Source organism: Danio rerio, chromosome 19 (assembly GCF_049306965.1).
Source record: "Danio rerio strain Tuebingen ecotype United States chromosome 19, GRCz12tu, whole genome shotgun sequence".
Classification (NCBI taxonomy): Eukaryota; Metazoa; Chordata; class Actinopteri; order Cypriniformes; family Danionidae; genus Danio; species Danio rerio.
The window spans coordinates 2,213,186-2,233,142 of record NC_133194.1 but is presented as its reverse complement, the minus strand read 5'-3'; the positions used below and the strand labels follow the sequence as shown (position 1 = coordinate 2,233,142).

At 36.1% G+C, this 19,957-nt stretch overlaps 2 protein-coding genes across 2 annotated transcripts; both read left to right on the top strand.

Annotated features, from left to right (window-relative positions):
• Window positions 1-509: 509 nt before the first annotated feature.
• clptm1l (CLPTM1 like) lies at window positions 510-15,445 on the top strand. The gene is given in 17 exon segments (NM_001002380.1): window positions 510-745; window positions 2,374-2,468; window positions 3,205-3,394; window positions 3,478-3,626; window positions 6,649-6,727; window positions 8,653-8,770; window positions 9,923-10,017; window positions 10,100-10,184; window positions 11,783-11,886; window positions 12,563-12,628; window positions 12,709-12,759; window positions 12,846-12,928; window positions 13,200-13,234; window positions 13,331-13,386; window positions 13,483-13,527; window positions 14,760-14,875; window positions 14,955-15,445. Coding segments are annotated over 17 exon segments (1,617 nt in total). The 5' UTR covers window positions 510-580; the 3' UTR covers window positions 15,040-15,445.
• Window positions 15,446-16,343: 898 nt separating this feature from the next.
• On the top strand, window positions 16,344-19,425 carry rplp1 (ribosomal protein lateral stalk subunit P1). The gene is made up of 4 exons (NM_200029.1): window positions 16,344-16,533; window positions 17,822-17,896; window positions 18,415-18,526; window positions 19,308-19,425. The coding sequence occupies exons 1-4, from the start codon at window positions 16,462-16,464 to the stop codon at window positions 19,388-19,390; spliced, it is 342 nt and encodes a 113-aa protein (NP_956323.1). The 5' UTR covers window positions 16,344-16,461; the 3' UTR covers window positions 19,391-19,425.
• The last annotated feature ends 532 nt before the right edge of the window (window positions 19,426-19,957 follow it).

The window sequence follows — 19,957 nt, the reverse complement described above, 5'->3', positions numbered from 1 at the left end:
TTTGTAATTATATTTTCTCTATTAAAAATAACATTCATGCACAGTTGTGGATTCAATTTTAAAATATCTGGCAACCCCGTGGCGATATCTCAAGTAAAGGTAAATAAATTAATAAAAACATACTTTAATTAACAGAAACAGCAATAATAGTCATATTTAAGCTTTAATTGGGTTTCGAGATAATATAAGTATAATACAGCTTTAAATTCAGACACTTTTTTCACGTAGCAAAAGATTTAATTTAACGAATCTGGCAACCCCGCGGCAGGAAGTGAATCCCGGAAGTGAGCGCTCATTGAAATATCACGTCAAAAGTGGATCGAGGGATTAAAACACAGAAATCAAACCCTCGCTTTTCATCATGAGAAATCCCCGAGGGTTTATACCGAATAAATGATTAAACTAGCATAAAGCAGCGCTTCAGACCGCGGGAGAGCGATGTTGTGAGCGATGTCGCGGTGTGTATTTGGAGTGACGTGTGTTAGTGAGTGACAGCTCATCCTCTTCCTCGTCCTTTTCTTCATCTCCAGCATGTCATTGAGCATGTTATTATTGTCGGCGGGATCTGCGTGCAGTTAAGATGTTTCCGAAGACCTCGTTCACCAGCCTGATAGTGGGGGTGTTCCTGCTGTATGTGCTGCACACATGCTGGGTGATGTACGGCATCGTTTACACCAAACCCTGCGAGAAACGCCGAGCCGAAAGCTGCATCTCTCCATACCTGGCCGCTAAACCCAGACTGCAGGTCAGAAACTAATTTATACAAGCGTTATTTAATGAACAGTGCATGTTGAATCAGGCCTGTGCAGCTCTTCTGGGACTGCCACATTGCTGCATGCATGGATTGACACTTGCTTACTTAATGATAGATAGATAGATAGATAGATAGATAGATAGATAGATAGATAGATAGATAGATAGAATAACAGATAGAATACCAGATAGATAGATATAATATTAGATAGATAGATAGATAGATAGATAGATAGATAGATAGATAGATAGATAGATAGAATAACAGATAGATAGATATAATATTAGATAGATATAATATTAGATAGATAGATAGATAGATAGATAGATAGATAGATAGATAGATAGATAGAATAACAGATAGATAGATATAATATTAGATAGATAGATATAATATTAGATAGATAGATAGATAGATAGATAGATAGATAGATAGATAGATAGATAGATAGAATAACAGATAGATAGATAGATAGATAGATAGATAGATAGATAGATAGATAGATAGATAGATAGATAGAATAACAGATAGATAGATATAATATTAGATAGATAGATATAATATTAGATAGATAGATAGATAGATAGATAGATAGATAGATAGATAGATAGATAGATCGAATAACAGATAGATAGATATGATAGATAGATAGATAGATAGATAGATAGATAGAATAACAGATAGATAGATATAATATTAGATAGATAGATAGATAGATAGATAGATAGATAGATAGATAGATAGATAGATAGATAGATAGATAGATAGAATAACAGATAGATAGATATAATATTAGATAGATAGATAGATAGATAGATAGATAGATAGATAGATAGATAGATAGATAGATAGATAGATAGATAGAATAACAGATAGATAGATATAATATTAGATAGATAGATAGATAGATAGATAGATAGATAGATAGATAGATAGATAGAATAACAGATAGATAGATAGATAGATAGATAGATAGATAGATAGATAGATAGATAGATAGAATAACAGATAGATAGATATAATATTAGATAGATAGATAGATAGATAGATAGATAGATAGATAGAATAACAGATAGAATACCAGATAGATAGATATAATATTAGATAGATAGATAGATAGATAGAATAACAGATAGATAGATAGATAGATAGATAGATAGATAGATAGATAGATAGATAGATAGATAGATAGAATAACAGATAGATAGATATAATATTAGATAGATAGATAGATAGATAGATAGAATAACAGATAGAATACCAGATAGATAGATATAATATTAGATAGATAGATAGATAGAATAACAGATAGAATACCAGATAGATAGATATAATATTAGATAGATAGATAGATAGATAGATAGATAGATAGATAGATAGATAGATAGATAGATAGATAGATAGATAGATAGATAGATAGATAGAATATTAGGTAGATAGATAGACAGATGTGTTGTGATAGAAATGTGTTGTATTTTAATAATTCGAGTCTACGTTATTTATTTTATCTATGTTATTTATTTGAATCTACTGTTTTGATCTATATAAATCATTTTTTATTCTGTTTATGCCATATAATGTTTAATCCCGATTGAATGATCCTTTATTCATTTTCTCAGTTGAGCGTCTACACTGCATTAAGACCCAATGCTGACGGTGGACACAGTCTGATCCACAGAGAGGAAGAGTTTGACGTCAACACCAAGTTTGAGAAGTATGTCATGATTTTTTAGATAATGGCCATCTGTGTGTATATCCTAATATACACATTTAATATCCAAATATCTTTTAAGATAAAACTTTAGGTTGGTTATTGGTGAAGCATAAGGTAATTGTTTCTCTGCTGTGTTTCATAAGAAATATTTCTGTGTCAAGAGTTCCAAGTGTATTGTACTGTCAGCTTTAGTATAGTAATGCTAGTCATCATTTTAACACCAGGCATGCATTAAAAGGACATTTTGTGCTTCCCATTTCAAAAACTAATGCAAAGTAACGCACTGCAATGTATAGAGGAATGAAAACATGGAATGAATTGCCATCAGACATTACATGCTTTGTGACAAGTAAAATGAAGTTTAAAAAATTTGCTGGTTTAAGCACCTGACTGGGTCAGTTGGCATTTCTGTGTGGAGTTTGCATGCTCTCCCTGTGTTGGTGTGGGTTTCCTCAGGGTGCTCCGGTTTCCCCCACAGTCCAAACACATGCGCTATAGGGGAATTGATGAACTTAATTGGTCGTAGCGTGTGTGAATTAGTGTGTATGGGTGTTTCCCAGTTCTGGGTTGCTGCTGGAAGGGCATCCGCTGCGTAAAACATATGCTGGAATAGTTAGCCATTCATTCCTCAGTGACGACCCCTGATAATTAAGGGACTAAGCTGAAGGAAAATTAATGAAATCCAAATGTCCAACGCCAGATTTGCACCTCACAGCTTTACATCTGTCTTTTACAGGTTAGTGAATGTGTCTTTGCCCAAAAAGACGCGCAAGAATGGCACGCTGTACGCCATGGTGTTTCTGCATCAGGCCGGAGTCTCTCCATGGCAGGATCCACATCAGGTTCATCTAGTCACTCAACTGACCACATACATGCTGCCCAAACCTCCAGAGATCAGCTTGATCACAGGACAGGACGAGCCGGAGGTAAGAGACGCCTCAGACTGATGATTAATAGGCGATTGACCTTATTCTTCAGGTTCAAGTTACTGAATCTGATTTGTGCTCAGAAACCAGATCAGCAAAAGCAGAGCAGCGACTCTGAGCTGGACCGTCCCGTTTCTCACTGGCGTTCCCGTCTGACGCTGAATGTGGTGTCCGAGAACTTCCTGTTTGACCGCGAGGCACTTCCTGGAGATGTTCATCGCTACATGAGAGTGTGAGTACATCAGTCTGACCTCTGCTTTTATATTTAACCACCTGCTGTTACCACAATACTGGAGCTTTTAACTTGATACCCTAAAGTGTCAGGAGAAGCACTTTAGCAACGAGACCAGCAGCCTGTAAGTACATTTAGACTTGTTTCAGTTGTTGTGTATGGTTTGAGGACTTGTTTTCAGCTGTTTGTGTTACGCCTGTTTCACACCGCAAGCGGCAGCGGCGCGTGAGCAGAGCGTGTGTTTTCGGCGTCCATGTTAACAGATGGGAGCTTTCATACCGCACGCAGCTGCAGCGCGTCAGAGCGAGGCGTGAGCGTCGCCGAAGCAGCAGTGCAGCGATAGTTTCGGCGCTGGGTCTATTTTTGACGCGCTGCTCACGCTCAATTAAAGTGACAGTGCTTTGATAATGACCAAAACACATTGAATGACAGTAAAAACTAACAATTTTACCCAATAAATACGTTAATAATGTCAAATGGTTTATATATAGTCATTCAAATGAACTTAAAACGATTAAAAACGGCAACAAATATTTATTTAGGCCCGAACTACAAAACCAAATGTAAAACTATTTTACTATCAGTTTTGCTTTTTTTTGCACACTAGTGTTGTAGGAGAGGGGAAATGGAATATTTACGGGATTTGTAGTCCATGGCGAAGTGTATTGTGGGTAGTGTAGTGCGACACGCATGCTGGATTATGTGAGCTCGCTGTGTTCTGTGCAGCTGAGCAGAGCAAGAAAGTTTTAATTGGCGAAAATAAGTAAAAGAATGGCATGCATTGGTTACTTTTGTCCGTCTCATCATCTGCACGAGCATGAATTAACGAGCTGTTATTCTGCCGCTGGACAACACTGAAGCGGAGAAAGTAATACTAGTTTAATCATGTATAAATATCATTATAACTATATTGTATAAATATGATTATAACTAGGTCTACAGCAACTTGATAATCAAAAAAATGACATGATATCACAGGCGATTGTCTTCTGACTGTAGACACTTCTCATATAAGTTAGCTTGAGAAGCATACAGTACTATTTGATCTATAAAATTTGTAAAATAAACATTTGCAGGTTAAAGAAACAGCATAGGAGGGGCCTTGGTGCAGATGAAAAGTTTAAAAAGTGTATTTGTATATAGAGAGACATGGATAACTAGATAGAATAGACAGATAGGTTGATCTCTGCAGCAGCTGCCGAAGAGCTGCGCGCTGCAGACGCAGCTGGTGTGAAAGGCAAACGCCTGCGTGCTGCTACTGCTCGACATATGCACTGCTCATGCTCTGCTCATGCGCCGCTGACGCTTGCGGTGTGAAACAGGTGTTAGGTTATAGGACATTTAAACTTGTTTTCAGTTGTGAATAGTACTAGAAAAGTTTAGCCACTGTTTCCTTGGTTATTATAAGAGCTTGTGTGTCGAACGTGGACGGTTTCACGTCGTCCGCCGCAGTTTCGGGCATTGTTTTACTCTGGAGGTGTGTCCAAACGCCAGGTAAACACTATATATTGAGCACGCTAGCTTTAGTTAGGAGAGGCACTTTAGCAACGAGACCAACAGCCTGTAAGTACTCGCTGTTTTTTACTCGCTGAGTCACTCGCTGTTTTCAAGAAACGACTAAAAACTCAACTATTTAGTCTCCACTTCACTTCCTAATCTGCAATTTCCTCTCTGGATATACCACTAACTGTACTACAAAAAAAAAATTACTAATACTACTAATACTTTCCTTCTTAGACTTTACACACCTGAAACTTGCCTACAGCACTTATTCATTGTTGCTCTTATAGTTGTGTAAATTGCTTCCTTGTCCTCATTTGTAAGTCGCTTTGGATAAAAGCGTCTGCTAAATGACTAAATGTAAATGTGTCCATGAAATACCTCCATTATTTATTTTGAATTGTTCCGAGGTCCAATTAAAATCTTATAATGATTTCTTACATCCCAAATAAAAACCTCTAATTTATAAGTAATTGACCTTTTTTGTGTGCCGTTTCTCACTCCTTGTCATCAGAGGGCTCTGTTTGAGTGGGTGTGGCCTATTGTAGACTCTCAAGTAAATGTCTACTTTGATTGGCTGACAGATTTGCATATTAACAAGGCTAAATATGCAGTGTAGCATAAGTAGGTGTTGTCTTTCTGTGGAGGCGGGGCTTATCCAAACTATCCGCTTGTTAAGTGGTGACGTGTTTGTGACGTATGTAATACTGTTTCCGGGTCCAAGCAACCATTCATTTGAGTGGAGAAATCATTCGTTTATGATCACCTTTTATTCCTATCGCACATTAAAGTTAATTTTACATAAAGTCATAGTGTACACAACAATCTCTGGGCTTGCTGCATAACAAATACCAAAAATTTAACAATTGAAAAAAATTTTTATCACTTTATGGCCATCGGATATTAGACATGCACATATATACTGCGATCGTGACTTTCGAAAGCATTAAATCCCTTTGTAAACGTTTATTATTACCATTTCATGAGTCTCCCCATTCAGTTGAATAGAGCGCCGGAAGCCGCTCCGCGTGACGTCACACTTAACAAGCTGATTACATCATAAAGTAGAACATTCCGTTTTCTAGCATTTTCTCAGACTGTCTTCAATATACGCTGATTTTAGAGGAACAGTAAACTATTGAGTTTTAAACTTAGAGGATGTGTTTATAGTCTGAAGAGCTCTTATAGGTCAAAAGATCAACATATTGTTGGTTTCTCAGTTCATGACCCCTTTAAAGAATGACAGTACTGTTGTTGATATCATTTATGACATTTACAAAATTTAGACAAGTCTTATATTAGCCAAAGTTCAAACCTCAAATATGGCTCGGTGTTTAGGAGTTATACTGCTGGTCCGGGTTGGCACCACTTCTTTCTTAGCTGAACAATAAATTAAAATGACATTTATTAATGAATTAATGTATATCTGAATAAAGGAGTAAGATATAAAATGTAAGTCTTATTGTTATTTTTTTCATCACCGTGCCTGTGCGTAATTCTCTGTATTGTTGTTGTCTTGCAGGTATCAGAGCGGGAAGAAGATGATTTACCTGCCGCTGCTGTTTGTGGATGAGCTCAGCAACAGAGTCAAGGATTTAATGGTGCTAGTTTGATTCTCTTCTCATTTCAGATGTTTATTCACAGCTCCTGTATATTAAACATTCGCACTGAGGCTCTGTTCACACCTGCTGTTCAGTGGCATTTCAATTGATCAGATCACTAATGTCTGTTCACATCTGATGTTTACATGCATCACTGTTGTCCACTTTCAACTAGTTTTCTGATGATGGAGTATGTTTAGACTTTTTTTTTGGTACTAATTTGCATAATATTTATATTTGCATTATATTTTCATGAAATTTGTTTTTAAATCCAAGACGCATTTTTGTCCATCATTTGTATTATGAATATTTTAACATATAATTTAAGTGAGATTCAGAGACTTTATAAAAGATATGTATAAATCCACCGTGGTATTTGGGAGTTAGAACAGCATGCTGCTTTCGTTTCTAACTTAACTGTGTTAAAATCAGTTCCTGTAAGAGAATGTTTCTGCCTCCAAACATCAGATTTGCTTTTGACCACCCATGGATGTTGTCGAAAGTAGTCAAGCTCAAAACATTCAATACTCTATTTGCACCTGTATTTAGCATCATCCACTTGTGATTGGATTGACAGAAACGCATTTTAATAGATCATGTAATCAGTGTTAGGCCTTAATTACACCGAACAAGCTTTTTTTTTTTTGCATTGAGAGGCGCCTTTTTTAAATGGTTTTCTAATCGCCACTAGCGTTTTGAGCGCTGCTTATAAAGTCAACTTCCAGTTGCATCTTTTTAAATTGTCCAATCAAATAAAAACCAGTGGCGATTTCGCTCACAGTTCAAACACATGCGCTATAGGGGAATTGACCCTTCGCTAAGCCCCGCCCTCCTTAGTTACTGTTGCTATGCCTGTCAGGCTTTCGTGCCTGGCAGGCTTTTACAATGTGTGTGCGCCGATGTCAGACATTCCCAGGGATATAATGTCATTTTTGGTGAACAGGTGTGATATCCGAGAAAGCCAGACAAAAAAGGACTGCAGTATGCATTACAGGGGTATATTCACCACATAATAGGCGACCGATTAGAGAATAATTCAATCAAAATTGAAGCTAGCTTAGCCTAGCCGCCTCCTACGCTAACCATTCAACAGCTTAGCTCATGCTCATCAGGAGAGGTGACCTTTTAAAAATAATCTAATAATAACAAATTAACTATGACTAAGTTAACTTACTATGGCGAAGGCTTAAATGGAGCATTACTCAAAATGTCAAGCGAAAAAAAAAAAAGGAATAAGACAGCTGGGAAACATAACATGCGTTGTATTTTCGTAGGAAACACAGTTTAGAGCTGTTTAGGGTAAGAGGTGTGTGAGTTATTGCCGTCAGTTTATCACTGATTGTGTCAGGAATATCAAAACAAAACCAACTCAGCTCCGCTCCTTTAGCGCCCCTCACAGAGCTTGATCCATGCTGGCATTTCTCCTCTTGGGTTTTTGGTTTTGAAAAGGAAAAAATTCCACCATCCCATCCAAACTTTAAGGATACCGGGTATCAGATTTGCACAATTCATATGTACTCGCTCGAAACCTTGACGGAGCCCCTGCACGTAGCTACAGTTGCTAAGCCACAATTGGTGGGTGGCGGTTTTTGGGTGTGGCTTAGCGAAGGGTCAATTGAATGAACTAGATTGGCCGTTGTTTCCCAGTATTGGGTTGCAGCTGGAAAGGCTGGAATAGTTGGCAGTTCATTTTCATTTAATCAACCTCTGATTAAATGAAGGACTAAGCTGAAGGAAAATGAATGAATGATTTACATTTATAACAATATTAACCCAACAGCAACGCTTGCACACAACATGGAGCTGATTAAGTGGATGCCTAGTGACATAGGAAGCAGTGTGGTGCGCCTCACATTCTCAGAACAGAAAAGCATGTTCATTGTGATCGGTTCCTTAATGGGGTTAACCTGAAATGTGTTTCGCAGGAGATCAACAGCAGCTCCACTGAGCTTCCTCTGACCATCACATACGACTCCATCGCTCTGGGCAAACTGCGCTTCTGGATCCACATGCAGGACGCCGTTTACTCACTGCAGCAGTTCGGTAAGACTCTGTGGACATGAAACTCAATATGCAAACATTATTTAGTCCTTTTTTTATGATGTATATCCAAATCAAGAAGCAAACATTACCAAGATGTAAAATAAGTCTTTAGAGAGAGTGTGTGTGTGTGTATGTGTGTGTGTGTGTGTGTGTGTGTGTGTGTGTGTGTGTGTGTGTGTGTGTGTGTGTGTGTGTGTGTGTGTGTGTGTGTGTGTGTGTGTGTGTGAAATTTCATCTCTAAATACCACACAGACATGTTCTCTGACTCTCTGAAACTGACCCCTTTCAGGCTTTGATCCTAATTGTGGTGTTTTGGTGACTGTAGCTTTAAATGCAAATGAGATTGTGCTTCTTATAGAAGAGGGCGGAGCTACAAACGCCAGTGTGTCAGCATAGTGGCAGATTCAAAAACAACGTCCTATGCAAATGAGGGAGAGATAGTCACTAGTGTCAATCAAAGTGTCAAACTGCAGACTGTTTTGATCAGGGCTGATTATAAATGATAGATTTAATAAATGTTTACCATTAGAAGCTGCCTATATTCACACACTGCTGACACACAACTGTGTTTAAACCCCTTATAAAAGAGAATATATGAAGGATAAATATGCCGTAGTGTTTTTTTGGCTAAAGTTTCTATAAGGTTGTTATTAAAATATGCAAAAATGTGCTTAATTTATTTTGAATTATTGATTATTAATTATTTTTAAAATATTAGCACTAAAGCATTTCTTTAACTAAAGGCATTAATATTTATCCTTCATGTATAAATGTTATATTTTCTGCCTTCACTTAACAGCTTTAGATTGGCAATCAAATTATTTATAAAGCAAATAAGATGTACACTGAATTTACTTGAACATTTCTCATGCAGTTATTGTGCAAAATGTACATAATATTCACTAATTTCAACATGAAAGAAATTTAACTATGAAATAAAGTAATAATAAACTAACATGTTCTATTACTATTGCCATAGCTGTTGTATTAAATATTTTAATGGCATTCATTTTTTATTAATTAGAAATATTCCTCTCAGGTTACATTGTTTACTCATTTAATTGATTCATTTTAATTGAGCACATTTAATTTAGATTATGCATTAATCTACAAAATAAAAGTCTTCTTTCTCTGTTGTATTTTGTATTTCAGGCTTCACTGAAAAGGACGCAGATGAAATCAAGGGGATTTTTGTGGACACTAACCTGTATTTCCTCGCTCTCACCTTCTTTGTGGCTGCTTTCCATGTGAGTTTAAGGTTTTACACTGAGATTAATCACCGTTCTGAACATTCACTGCATCCGAACATCACTGTGTGTCCTTTTCCAGCTTTTGTTCGACTTTCTGGCTTTCAAAAATGACATCAGTTTCTGGAAGCACAAGAAGAGCATGGTTGGCATGTCCAGTAAAGCAGGTCAGTGTACTATTTTGTTTTTTTATTGTTTGATTTGTTCAGCAAAAATAATCCTTTTACAGGACTGATTTACATGCTTTTCATGTTCATGCAAAGTGTTTTTGCACATGTGAAAGGTTGTTCTGTATTTTTGTAAATAATCTCCATGCATAACAAAATGTGTTAGAGTGTTATTTTTGAACTCGTTAATAGTCATGATACTACACACACACAGGGTAGGAAATAAAATATTAGTGGTGAAATTAACATTGAAGTATGTAAATTATACTTTGTATATTAAGGAAGAAAGATAGATGGATATGAAAAATGTATATGTTTATCTCTGTGTGTATAATAGATATATAAACTCACCGGCCACTTTATTAGGTACATCTTAGGTTCCTTTTGCCTTCAGAACTGCCTTAATCCTTCATGGCAGAGATTCAACAAGCTACTGGAAATATTAATCAGAGATTTTGCTCCATATTGACATGATAGCATCACACAGTTGCTGCAGATTTGTTGGCTGCACATCCATGATGCCAATCTCCCGTTCCACCACATCCCAAAGCTGCTCTGTTGAATTGAGATCTGGTGACTGTGGAGGCCATTTGAGTACAGTGAACTCATCGTCATGTTCAAGAAACCAGTCTGAGATGATTGAGCTTTATGACATGATGCGTTATCTTGCTTGAATAAGCTATTAGAAGATGGAGACACTGTGCTCATAAAGGGATGGACATGGTCAGCAACAATACTCAGGTAGGCTGTGGCGTTGACATGATGCTCAATAGTTACTATTGGGCCCAAAATGTGCCTAGAAATCTCCCCCACACCATTACACCACCACCACCAGCCTGAACCGCTGATACAAGGCAGGATGATCCATGCTTTCATGTTGTTGATGCCAATTCTGAGCCAAGCATCCGAATGTGTCAGCAGAAATGGAGACTCATCAGAGCAGCAATGTTTCTCCAATCTTCTATTGTCCAGTTTTGGTGAGTCTGTGTGAATTGTAGCCTCAGTTTCCTGTTCTTAGCTGACAGGAGCGGCACCCGGTGTGCTCTTCTGCTGCTGTAGCCCATCCGCCTCAAGGTTGGCCGTGTTGTGTGTTCAGAGATGCTCTTCTGCAGAGCTCGGTTGTAGCGAGTGCTTATTTGAGTTACTGTCATCTTTCTATCAGCTGGAACCAGTCTGGCCATTCTCCTCTGGCATCAACAAGGCAATTATGACCACAGAACTGCCGCTCACTGGATATTTCCTCTTTGTCAGACCATTCTCTGTAAATCCTAGAGATGGTTGTGCGTGAAAATCCCAGTACATCAGCAGTTTCTGAAATACTCAGACTAGCTTGTTTGGCAGAAACAACCATGCCACGTTCAAAGTAACTTAAATTCCCTTTCTTCCCCATTCTCATGCTCGTCTTTATCATGTCTACATGCCTAAATGCATTAAGTTGCTTCCATGTGATTGGCTGATTAGAAATTTGCGTTAACAATCAGTTGGACGTGTACCTAATAAAGTGGCCAGTGAGTGTAGACATCATATTTAAAATTTAATATTATTATAAAATTTGCTAAATTTGCCTCACATAATGTGTGTGTGTGTGTATATATCAGTGCTGTGGAGGTGTTTCAGCACTATCGTCATCTTCCTGTATCTGCTGGATGAACAGACGAGTCTCCTGGTTCTGGTGCCTGCAGGAATCGGCTCTTTGATCGAGGTACAGCAAGAGTGAATGAATGAATGAATGAACGATGTCTTCTGTTTTTATTTTAGCGTCTTTACTTTTTCATAATAAGCTGTCGTTGTCGCTAAAAGAATGTAGAAGATCCGCCATTATGGAACAAATGAATCTTTGGTTCGGCTGGCTCAGTGGTCAGCACTGTCACCTCACAGCAAGAGGGTCACTGGTTTGAGCCTCAGCTGGGTCAGTTGGCGTTTCTGTGTGGAGTTTGCATGTTCTCCCTGTGTTCGTGTGCGTTTCCTCCGGGTGCTCCGGTTTCCCCCACAGTCCAAACACATGCGCTATAGGGGAATTGATGAACTAAATTGGCTGTAGTGTATGAACGTGTGTGTGAATGACACACATGGGTGTTTCCCAGTACTGGGTTGCGGCTGGAAGGGCATTCGCCATGTAAAAAATATGCTGGAATAATAAAAAGACCAAGCCGAAGGAAAATGAATGATTAAATCTTCGGTTTGTTACACAAAGGAGGAGGAAAATAACATAAGGACGACAGCAGCAATGAGTCTCCTCTAGGATGCAAAATGGGTCATAACTGTGCTCAACAAGACCACCGCGAGGAGTCCTGCTTTGCGGATTTCACCTATTGTGAGTTATTTTAACCGAGGGACCACTGTACCTATATTTGAACCTGTTTGCTCTTGTTTTTCAGGTGTGGAAAGTGAAAAAGGCTTTTAAAATCCACGTCATATGGAGAGGCTTGACTCCCACATTCCTGGTAAACTCCAGCAGTTTCTTAACTCATTACTAACAGTAAACGGTGAATGTTTGCTAACTATCGGTGAATGTTTCCTTCAGTTTGGAAAGCTTGATGAATCTGAGAAGCGCACAGAGGAGTATGACACTCTGGTGAGCTCAATCTTCATCTCTAACATGACAATCTGATTATATTCGGATGAATCTGCAGTAATGTTTGATCATGTTTGTCCGAGCAGGCGATGAAGTATCTGTCGTATCTGCTGTATCCGCTGTGTGTCGGCGGAGCGGTTTATGCACTCGTGTTTGTCAAGTATAAAAGGTAAAGAGTCACATCATACAGTGATAAACGTATGAATAAATCTGTATATTACTGTATTTACTAATTATACATCATTTACATTGATTATTTATTATACATATACATTTATATGACACTTTTACATTTTGTGTATACATATTTTTTATTATTTTACCTTTCTGCATTTGATATTCATCTCTATTATTAATTAATATAATGTAAAAATATGACTGAATATGACTGCTTGTGCTGAATAGTGAACGCATGATTAATATTGGTTGTGTTTGAACAGCTGGTACTCCTGGATTATTAACAGTTTAGTCAATGGTGAGGGTCTATTTTCAGCCTTATATAATTGATTTATTGATTTACAGATAGTAATGATGGATATTTAATTGTTGATTGTTTTTCTGATGTGATCAGGTGTGTACGCCTTTGGCTTCCTCTTCATGCTGCCTCAACTCTTTGTAAATTACAAGGTTTGTTATTTAAGTTTGAGGTGCTGTGAAGACATCTGAATATTCAAATAACTATTGATGCATGAGTGAATTTAAATCAAATCATTTGTTTCACAGCTGAAATCAGTCGCTCATCTGCCCTGGAAAGCCTTCATGTACAAGGTAGGAGACGATAATGCTAAAATAGAAAATTAAAGACATTAAAAAATGTCATTAAAATCTCATACACACTCCACAACCTCACTGTTAACATAGATTGGGAATACAAAATGACTATTGATTGAAATTGAAATGCATAAATGTTATGGTAACGATGCTTAACTATTACTGAATTGACATTAGGTAACCAACGTAGCAGAAAATAATTATTTAAATAGTTTGTTTATTTGTATTTATTTTTTACTTTAAACGCATATTAGTGTATTATTACATGCATAATTACTATTATATATGTAATTATTTGCATGTCTTCTTTTGTTCAATGTACATTTTATTTTAAAGTCATTTTATTACTTGTTATTGTATTACTTTATTCTTTAAAATCTTTTTTTTTTTTTTGAACTTCAACATGAATCACACCAAAAATAGAGATGTTAAAAAATAAAAAGTTTTCAGGTTATTTTTTAGAAAATGATGCATTTTATTAGAATATTTTTGTATTCCTTTTGTTTTAAAATGTGCCGTCAATGTTAAAATAAAAGTTTTTTTTTTTTTACAAAATCTGTAAATCTTTCTATGAATGTATGAATGAATTTATAATAAAAAATAAATAAAATAAAAAAAGATTAAAAATATGAATTCAAAAAATATAAAAAATTAATTAAAAAATAAATTAAATTATTCATTGATTTATTTTGCTTATGATAAATTTATATATAACATATTTCTATTGTACATGTAATGCATTATTTATAGATTATTCTATATCTGAGTGGTTGAGTATCATTAATGTAGGCTTAGGTTTATTATTTTATTTTATTACTATTAATTTTATTTTAGTCTTTTATTTGCCACAAATGTTAAAATAACAATTAAATAAGTCAACATAATTAAAAATATATAATTTTGATGAATGAATATATGAATTTAATTATTCATTAATTAATTTATTGATTTTTTTTAAATATAAATATATAATATATATTATATATTAATTAATATATTATTAATATATATACATATAATATAATATATATTATACATATATATATATATATATATATATATATATATATATATATATATATATATATATATATATATATATATATATATATATATATATATAATTTATTTATTATATTTACTAAAATTTGTATGTCCTAAAGATTGTGTTTCAATAGTTTTGTAGTTTTAGTTTTGTTATATATTTTCTCACTTGTCTTCCTCGACAGGCTTTTAATACGTTTATCGATGACGTCTTTGCGTTCATCATCACTATGCCCACATCCCATCGGTTAGCCTGTTTCAGAGACGACGTGGTCTTCCTGGTGTATCTCTATCAGAGATGGTGAGAAACTTTTAATACGAAATAAATCAGATTTTAATCTCGCGTGTGTTTAATCTGAGATGTCTATGTTTGTTTTCAGGCTCTATCCAGTGGACAGAAGCCGTGTGAACGAGTACGGCGTCTCCTACGATGAAAAACCCAAAGGAAAATCACATGAAGATTGACATCATCATCATCTAAAACCGAGGACAGATGCTGCGTTTGTCTATTTAAGCTCAGTTTTGCTCTGCTAACCGGAGAAATGACACTGGTTATTGGACTGAGACACACACACACAGCTCCGGAAGCTGGAGAGATTGGTTTCATTTTTACAGAATGTATTTGGATGGGGCTTTTCCATTCAGTCTCAGATAGTGTTTTGAATTAAGAGCATATCTCAAGGGTGCCAAACGAGCAGAGGTTCGGACTGATTATGGCTTTTTTGTTGGATTAATTTGAGTAACATGACTGTTGTTTGTGTGTTCAGAGAGGATGATGATGATGACGATGATGTGTCTGTTTGTTTGTTTTTGGTTCATTCCATTAAGTGTTTCTGTGATTAAACTGCTCAATTAAAGAGACTTTATTACACAGGCTGTCTAGATTATTATATTTTATATGCTTTATTACAGTTTCTGGTTCATTTTATATGACATTACAATCGCTGATTTAATTCATTTTAAAAGGCTTCATTACAGTTTCTGATATTTTTTACATTTTCTTTTATATTTTTATTACGGTGATTGATATTATTTATTTTATATTTATTATACAGTCGCTGATATTATTTATTTTATATTTATTATACAGTCGCTGATATTATTTATTTTATATTTATTATTACAGTCGTTTTATATATATATATACATATATATATATATATATATGCTTTAATAGTCATTCATTTTTGTTTTATTTATTTATTGGGCATGAAGTGAACTCTTAGTGCATACAAAATCACCAGGCATGTGTCTACACAATTAATTACATTCAGAATTACAAAACTTCTATAAGACAAAAGTACTGTAGCATAATACTAAAGGTTTAAGACAGTTCGGTTCGTTACAGTACCATGTAAATAACTTAAACGAAGTATGGGAATTTTACAGTATCATGGAATTTGATATATAAATAAATAATAAAATAGATAGCTACTTAATATTACTGGTATTCTATACTTCGGTACAAGTACCATAGATTAAAAGGCTCCTCACTAATATTACAAAGTAAAGCAAAAGTCTAATAAAATACCGAGTACAGTCACGTAAACGATTTTAAATATGATTTTAAATTTATATATTTATATACTCATTTATTCATTAATTCATTCACTAGTCAGCGCTGTCGTGAGCACATATACACAGCGAATAACTGACATCACAAACGAACCAATCACAGCTTTTGTTTTCTTCACTTGTCTCGCCCACTGAAGTGACGCACAAGTCTATATAAGTCTTCGCTCCACCCTTTTCCGGCCCTTTCCGTTTACTGAGATCGCAGCATTTGAGGTGCTCGGTTCTTCTCCCGAAGCTAAGGCCTTCAATCCGGCGACTAGCACCGTCAAATTTGCCCATCCGCACCAAAAAACTTAACCTACCGAAAGAACGATGGCATCTGTGTCCGAACTCGCCTGTATTTACTCCGCTCTGATCCTCCACGACGATGAAGTTACCGTCACGGTGAGTGTTGAGCTCCTAACCGGCGAAACGTGAACATCCGGGACTCAACCGCTACGGTTCTCGCATGCTACCCTGATTTTTGTGCTAATTTAGTATTTCTGCGTTTGCTAGTTCAATTACATCACATGTTTGGTGTGTTATTAGATAGTTAAGTCGCTGTGTTTGTGTGAATAGCAGTAAGCACGTTATAGCACATTTTCGCGCGCTTCCTGTCGTTATCCTGTACGGCTTAAATACTTCAGATAAATGTTCACATTGTGGCTGTAAACACGCATAACTGAACGTACTAGCTATCAGCACCTGGTAAGTTAGCATCCCTGTATCATGCTAATGACACATTAGCACTTTAGCTAGTAGGCTAAAGACTAGATAAGTTGGTCAGTTGACATGTGCTGGTATTCATTAATACAGTATTTCCTAAATAAGCATGCATTAGTTATCATGGTCATGTAAAAAAGTGTAAATATTTAAGCTTTAGACTGTCTTTTAAAAGTTTATTCTTTTTACACCTTAAAGCAAGACTCAATTAATGATGTTGTGAAAAGTACGTGTGTAGTTCATTCATCTTAGTTGTGGAGATTGTTTACAGGTTTTTTTTTTATTGACAGTTTTTAGTTGAATAACTGCACCAATGTAGCTTATTCGTTGAGATTTATATCTTGTTATTTGCTGAATAAGACCATAATCAAGTACTTCAATTCTTTACAATGCATAAAAAATAGTTATAGTCCATGTCCAAGTAGTCTATCAAGATAAAACATGTAGACCATTTTGAGGTATGTAAACAAAAAAATAAGGTTCCAACATGTTTTCAGTTTTGCATTTTAAATTTGTATAGCTTTCAAGAACTCAAAATTGATAGTTATGATAGCTGCTTTAACATTAAGTTATGATTGACCTGCCTGTTACAGTTATGAAATGGTTTGATAAGCAGGAAATGTTCACGGGCCAATGACATAACCACATTGAAATGGTCTAATTATACGCTGCATGATTTGCACTTAGCCAATTAATTATTTTTCTGATGTTGTTTTAATAACTCAGTGTATATTCTAATAACAAACATCACAATCAAAACTTTCACCAACAAGTGAATGAGACTATTAGAGGTGAATTTAAAGCATGTTCGGGGGCGTAATGACCTACAAATATTATTGTAGCATCTCAAAAACCATAACCTTACAAATAATTTTGCTGCTTTGATCTGATCGCTGCTATTGTCTTGCACAGTATTTGCATTAAATGAGTTGATGCACTGATATGAACTCTCTCTGAATGTGTTTTTCAGGAGGACAAGCTGAACGCTCTGATCAAGGCTGCCGGTGTGACCATCGAACCCTTCTGGCCTGGTCTCTTCGCTAAGGCAAGTTTATTTCACATCTGACAGGAGGATGATGGAGAGATAAATGTGAATGCCTTCCATCATTAAGTCCTCATGCTGTAGTGCAGGGGTGCTCGAACTCAGTCTTGGATGGCTGGTGTCCTGCACATTTTAGTTCCAACCCCAATTAAACACACCTGAACAAGCTTATCAAGCTCTTTCTAGGTATACTAGAAACATCCAGGCAGGTGTGTTGAAGGAAGTTGGGGCTAAACTCTGCAGGCCCTCCAGCACCGAGTTTGGACACCCCTGCTGTAGAGCATCTTGATGGTATGATTCAAGACTCAGATTTTATGCATGTTTAATGCATGTTAAAATATGAAATTGTTAACCAAATAGGCATGCAAACAAATATAAACTATGAATTGAATCATCCTAAACGTTTCTATATACATGTGACTGTTAAAAACTGCTGTGCAGAGAATTGCTCTTGAATTAAGCCCTCGCGCTGTACAGCAGCTTAATTGTTTCGAGTCTGATGGGATGTGTCTTGTGTTCAGGCTCTGGCCAGCGTGGACATCGGCAGTCTGATCTGTAATGTTGGAGCAGGAGGTGGAGCTGCTCCTGCTGCCGCTGCTGGTGCTGCTGCTCCTGCAGGTGGAGACGCTCCAGGTAAACATCACCCATCATCTGTTACTATACATTTAATGATGTGCAAGCTGACATTGAGTAGCACCTTCTTCTAAACAACCCTAAAACAGATTCTGAAAGTGAAGAGTGCTCTCTCTGGGAAAGCCTAAAATACAAATTATTAAAAGAAATAGCCTGAAGGGGTTGTCTTCATCTCTTCATATTTTTTATAATATGATGCGAGTAATCATGCAGCTAAGACTGATGTTTTTCAGGCATGTTGTCATATATGCTACTGATTTTACTACAGCTTAAGCAAGTTCATATTGAATTAGCTGCATTAAACTATCTGACTGGGTTTTCCAATGAAAGCAGTACATCTGTGCATCTCAGCAACACTTTTCACAACAATTTTCGCTTCAGATTTTAAATCTTGTTAAACAGCCCAACCCATTACTCAGCAGTTGATTTCTGAATTATTCAATTGGGATGCTTGATGGTCAGTACTGTAAATGTCAAATACTTCAGAACCCCATTTAAAAACCATTAGCAATGTTTTATTAAGTACATACTCTATCGATTGCAGTGAGTTTTAATACTATTACATTTGTAATGCATGATTTACTCATTGCCTACAGCTTTCCCCACACCAAATATCCATAAACTTGTTTTTGTTGTAACCATCCAGAAACTTGGGTTTGATCTGAGATGAATGCAAGATTTTGAAAGCGTTATAGAATGAAGGCCATGTTTGACTTGTTACAGTGCGTGCATTAAATCTGAGGATGATTGATTTAAAATCTTTTATCTGTTTGCATTACAGCCAAGGAGGAGGAGAAGAAAGAGGAAAAGAAAGAAGAGTCTGAGGAGTCTGATGACGACATGGGCTTCGGTCTGTTCGACTAAAACAGCTCTTTTAATAAAAAAACACATAGAAACTGTAAGTGATGTTCGTCTCATTACTGGACACGGCTTTGGGCTTTAGTATTCAATGCACCAGTGCTGAAGGTCTTAATTTTAAAACTGAAAAATGCAGATTGATTGGTGTTTAATGACATTAATAACAATTATACATTTGTTTTGTGTAGTGCCTTAAATATAACTTGATAATATATGACTTAACAACTTATAAATGGTATATAATGAATAAACCAAAGCACAATTGAGTAATGAATGAATAAAACATGCCAAACAATGCAACAGAATGCAATAGGGCATATGCAGAGCGAGTGTTTCTTCCCATACTCGTATACTTCCAGTGAGCGGCTAATGCAGGGGTCATACGGAAAACCTGGAAAAGTCATTGAATTTTGACATGACGTTTTCCAGACCTGAAAAAAGTTTTGGAAAAACACACAAAGTATAATTTTACACATTAAAGGGTTAAAAGTGTTTACTTTAATTATTGGGAGATTCCTCCACGTACCACTAGTCGTACACATACCACAGTTTGAGAACCACTGCTCTAAGCAA